We start from the raw sequence: 5,416 nt of genomic DNA on the forward strand, positions 1-5,416 counted from the left end.
AACTTCCAGGTCTCTTCTAGACTCTTGCTCAGCTTAAGATTGCTCCCCAGATCTCAGTCACTGAGCTTCTGTGAATAGAATAAGTATTTCAAGAGACACTAGCAAAGGCACATCAGCTGACTGAACTTGAAACCCATCTGTGGGGTTTGGGGTGGGTGTCTGCAACTCACCTTTCCCTTTGGTAAGCCCCCCTCTCCCCCTGCCTCCTCCCTTCTGTTCTAGATCTTAGGTACCCTTCAGAGAAGGCCCCCGCTTCCCTCTGCCTCCTGGTCAAGGCACTGCTCCTCCTCCTGCTCTTGGGAACTCTGGCCACAGGGCTGTGGCTCGCTCGAGGCCAGAAAGGATGCAAGATGCCAAGGATGAAAAAAATCAGGAGAAACAGATTGAGACTGAGAAAGACGGACAAGCCTGGCCCAGCTGGCTTAGTGGTTGAACATCGACCTATGAACCAGGAGGTCACAGTTGGATTTCCGGTCAGGACACGGGCCCGGGTTGCGGGCTCAACCCCCAGTCGGGGGCGTGCAGGAGGTGTATGATTCCCTTTCACCATTGATGTTTCTATCTCTCTCTCTTTCTCTTCCTCTCTGAAATCATAACAATCTAGTCCCTGTAGAACTGGAATGCTTATGTCTCGACGGGTTCGGACTGATGGCTCCAAGTGGTTGGCAAGGAGAGGCGAATCTTCTCGGTAGATAGGTTCAAATGTTCATTCTGTTTACCAAATCAATAACGAAATCAGCCCCTTGGCTGATTTCAGTCATTTTGAAAGCAAATTTGTATAATTAATTGGTAGGAAAACTACCAGATTTGTTTTCTTTCAATCATAACCATGCGTGCTCCCTCCAGCTCTCTTCCCTTCAACTCCAGGTGTTCCCTCCAGCCCCCTTCCCTTCAACTCTAGGTGCTCCCTCCAAATCCCTTCCCTTCCTCTCCAGGTGCTCCCTCCAACCCCCTTCCCTTCAACTCCAGGTGCTCCCTCCAGCCCCCTTCCCTTCCTCTCCAGGTTTCCCCTCAAATTCTGGCTTCCTTCCATTCCAGGTGCCCCCTTTCCAGCCCACGTGTTCTCATGCCTGCCTTCGGGGATAGAAGTGAGACTTCACAATGTGGTGTTGGTGTATTATTTACCACCACCTATCACCTTCCCCATTAATATACAGAGTGTTTACATCTTAAATGAGAGAAGTGAGAGATTTCTTCTAATTTACTTAATCTGTGACTCTTCAAAGGGCGCATTGCCGGCACTGAGAACCCTATGAGTAGTGTTGTTCCTGCTAAGATCTGCTCTCACAGCCCCACTTCCACCCTGGCTGCAAGTGCACTTAACTCTTCCCATGCATCCCACCTCAGTCTAGAGGCTGGGGTGTCAGGGAGACAGGAACCCTCCCCTCCCTTAATCCTCCTCAGTGCTGCTCCTCTCTGGGTCTGAGCGAGCCTGGAACCTTCCAGCCATCTCCCTGATGCCAGCTGCTCTGACCGTCTGGTGCCTACCCCATAGGGATAACTGCTGGATCAATAGCTGCGGTCTGGACCCTTAACCTTTATTTGTGCTTCATCGTACTGTCCTTTCTCTATAGATTTCCATGTGTCAGACCTCTCTGGATTCTTGTCCTGGGTTAATGCCTACCTGTTACACACCACTCCTCTTGGGCAAAGGCCCTTCAATTTGTGGTCCTGCTCTTTCCTGAGCCCACTGACTAGCCCGGATTCCTCACCCAGGTCTGATCAGCCACTGCCAAGCCTTGGTTATCCTCCCAAAATCACACCTTGTGAAGCTGCCATGGGTAGGGGAACTGGGGAGAGACTAGGAAGTCACCCAAGTGACAGGACACATGTTGGTATGAGTGAATGAAAGGGGGCGTAGAGTCCAGTGGGGAGAGCACTGGGGGAGATCTCAGGAGATGTGGGCTCTGCCCTGCCACTCACCTCTAGCTTAGGACACTTGTTCAGGAAACGCCCATTGGGGTATGGTTCTTTCCACAAAGAACACACACTTGGAAGGAGAGGCAGGCCTTGGTACAGCCGATGGGCGCATTTACAGAGATACGGCTAAGAGAGCACTGTGGCTCCCACAGAGGCAGGAGGAGCTGTGCCCCTGGGGAGTTTAGGAGTCCGAGGAGCTGGGAAAAGCCATGTGGCAGAAGCCGTATCTGACAAATGTCTGGCCCTCACCTTCCCCCTCCCTCAGTGAGGACGAAGATGCTGACCTACAAAGTGTCTTCTAAGACAAGGGCTCCTAGGCGGTGAGGGGCTTTGGAATGCCTGGAAATGGTGGAGACCGAGGACACTGCTTTGGGGAAAACCGGACGTGTGGGCCAGGTACCAGGAACCTAGGAGGGTGGCTCTGGGCAGCATGGGCGGAAGCTAAGAGCCAGGCCTCCTGGACAGGAAAGGAGTGGGGCTAGGCGGTCAGGAGGGGCTTCCTACCTAGGGTTTATGTGCAGGACGGGGAGCCCCGTGGGGCTGGGGAAGGTGGTGGCAAGGGTGGGAAACCAGTCCTCCAAGAGCTCCTATGTCTGTCAACAGATCCACCCTGCTCTCTGAGGGGCCCAGCCCTGGTTCTGCTGGAAGGCAGTCCCTGGCCCGAGGTTGATTTTCCACGCCTCTCCCCAGGCCTACGCAGCCCCACTTTCTACGAGGCCTGAGTTCTAGGGCCACCCTACAGCCCCCACGCTCTTCAGTTCCTCATTACCTTCCTGAGGACTGGAAACGGACCACTGGTTTCTATCTGCACACACAGGGGCAGCTCCTTGCTCTTGCATCCCAGACACAGAAAGTAAATAAAGGAGTGAAGGGTGCCTGTACGGCTGGCCCAGGGCTCTCCCCGGAATTTGGCCACGTCCCTTCTTCTCCCACGCAGTCTCTGATCACACAGAGAAAAGCGTGCCTGGAAGAAGCGGGCTGAGACCCTCAAACAAGCCGAATATAGGCTCAGAGAGGCCAGGCCTCTTCCTCTGCTGGAAGCCAGGACAGCAATCACCTGATAGCACTTCGCAGACTACAAAGTTTGCTCACTCTTTGAAAGCAGGTGAAAGCAAATATTTAAGCACCTACTGTCAGGCACTGGGCTAGCACTGGAGAGGAAATGACACTGTCTGCCCTCAAGGGACTTTGTGGGGTGTGTAACGATATAATCACAGCGAAGGTGACTAGGCTGTGGGTGAAGGCAAGGGCATGGTGGGAGGAGTCAGGCATGGGGTGGCCCTGAGGGAAGAGGTAAACAGAATTTGACCAGTGATTAGCAGGGAGAGTCCTGGGAAGGGAGAAAGAGGACTTTATAGCCAGACAAGCAGATAAGGGACAAGACACTACGTGAAAAAGCACAGGGTATTCCAGGGGCTGCAAGGCCACGCACTGCGCCCGATAAAGGGGGAGGTGACAAGCCGAAACCGGTTTGGCTCAGTGGATAGAGCGTCGGCCTGCGGACTGAAAGGTCCCAGGTTCGATTCCGGTCAAGGGCATGTACCTGGGTTGCAGGCACATCCACAGTGGGAGATGTGCAGGAGGCAGCTGATCGATGTTTCTCTCTCATCGACGTTTCTAACTCTCTATCTCTCTCCCTTCCTCTCTGTAAAAAATCAATAAAATATATTAAAAAAAAGGGGAGGGAGGTGACAAATGAGTCTAGAGGGGGTGGGCAGGGCCCCTCTGAGAGACTAAGGGCTGTGGGGGAATTCAAGGATGAACAAGACAGGCTCCACAGGCTCGCGGGGCCAGAGTCTCATCCGGACAGGAGACAGCACACCCACAGTTACATGGTAATCTGGGAAAAACCACACTTTTTTTTTTTTTTAAATCAGGACCAGTGCTCATGGGCACGTGGTCAATCAAATCCCTGGAATTGACAACCTTTACGATCTTTTGTCAATAAGATGAAAATAAGTTACAGTGGGGCCTTGACTTACGAGTGTCCCAACTAACGAGTTTTTTGAGATACCAGCTGTCTCTCGGCCGATTTTTTGCATTGAGTCAGTAGACTAATTTGAGTTAACGAGCTCCTTAACCAGCTCGGTCTCAGACAAAATTAAACTCGTAAGTCAAGGCCCCACTGTACTTCGGTTAGGCAGAATAGAATCCTAGTTGGCTAGATAAACTTTCCCAGAGAGTAATGATTATTGGTTGAGATCAACCTGAGGAAAATCTTCAGTTGTGAGCCTTGGGGACTAGTCCCCACAACCTCACCCCCATTTATTTTGGCCTAAGGGGGTGAGGGAACAAGTTATAGGGCTAGGCTCCCTTTCTTACCAAAAAGCCATCAAGATACACCAGAATCACAGCAAAATAACTACAATTAGACACAAATAAGCTTCCAGGGAAAATGACCAGATCATACACTTTTAAAAATGGAAAATCATGTAAATCCCAAGTTTACAAAACAAGTGACTTTAGTGCTCAAGTGCGATCAGCTTATCTTCAAGAAAACACTGGGGACAGCAGAAATGCGACCTTCGGACCAGAGGTGGAGCCCATCGCACTGCAGGGAGGCAGCTCTGTCCCGCTGGCTGGTGAGGGGCCAGGAGACGCTTCACCATTTTTCCTGGGCACGCTGCCTGGCCTTGCTTTCCTGTGTGTCCACTAACACGCGTTCATCACAGTCTTATCACTGTCAGCGCGACCTGTTACTCTGTTAAGTCTTGCTGAAAGCTGCCACTGGGGAGCATTTGCGGAGGTGGTGGGAGAGAACTCCTGTCTCCCCTCATCCTCTGGTGCCCCCCTCCACATTTCCATGTCAGGCACCCAGACGTTTACCCCTGGGAGAACTTTCCAGCAGTGAGAGTCCCTACATGTGATTGGTCGTGGGTGGTGAGCTTCCTGGTCCATGATGGGGTCAGATGGGGCTGGCTGCTCACCCGGAGGAGGAGGCAGGGACACAGGTCAGCAGAATGTTTAGACCCATCGTGGGTCTCTCCTGATGTTGAGGCCTGGATTCCATGAATCAATGCCCGTTGCACTAAGTTTGAGCCCCAGGAGATCAGACTCGCATTGGGGGAGAGGGGTCGTGATCAGCATTCTGCTTTCAGGAAAGACTTCCGGAAGGGAGACAGGACTGCTTACACCTGGTGGGGAAGGCGCGGCCAGGCCGCACCCACATGTAAGGCAGCACAGAGCTGAGGAGTAGCGGCCCAGAGGCGCAGACAGGCAGGATATCTTGTGCCTGAGGTTGACACGTCCCAGGGGTGGGCCGATGAAGTCAGGGCAGGGTCTGGATCCGGCTGGGCTCTGCCGTGTCCTCGATGGGGAGCTTGCGCGTCACTTCACCTGCTCACTGAGTCCTGGCTGTCCCACTAGTCACGGGGACCAAACCTGCCTCACAGGGCCTCCGTGCGGCTGACAGAACAGTTATAAGCTGTTTATAACTCGGAGCCCGGAGTCTGGCACCTGCGGGGCTCAGCAAAAGGTCACATTCCATCCCCTCTCT

General features: G+C 52.9%; 1 protein-coding gene across 1 annotated transcript in view; it reads left to right on the forward strand.

Moving 5' to 3' along the window:
- Nucleotides 1–5,416, forward strand: part of SLAMF9 (SLAM family member 9) — an 11,566-nt gene that overhangs the window by 2,126 nt on the left and 4,024 nt on the right. The window contains exon 4 of the mRNA XM_015558587.1: nt 223–469. Within this exon, the coding sequence (XP_015414073.1) occupies nt 223–469 (247 nt within the window). The remainder of the gene's footprint in view (nt 1–222; nt 470–5,416) is intronic.

Source organism: Myotis davidii, unplaced genomic scaffold (assembly GCF_000327345.1).
Source record: "Myotis davidii unplaced genomic scaffold, ASM32734v1 scaffold251, whole genome shotgun sequence".
NCBI lineage: Eukaryota > Metazoa > Chordata > Mammalia > Chiroptera > Vespertilionidae > Myotis > Myotis davidii.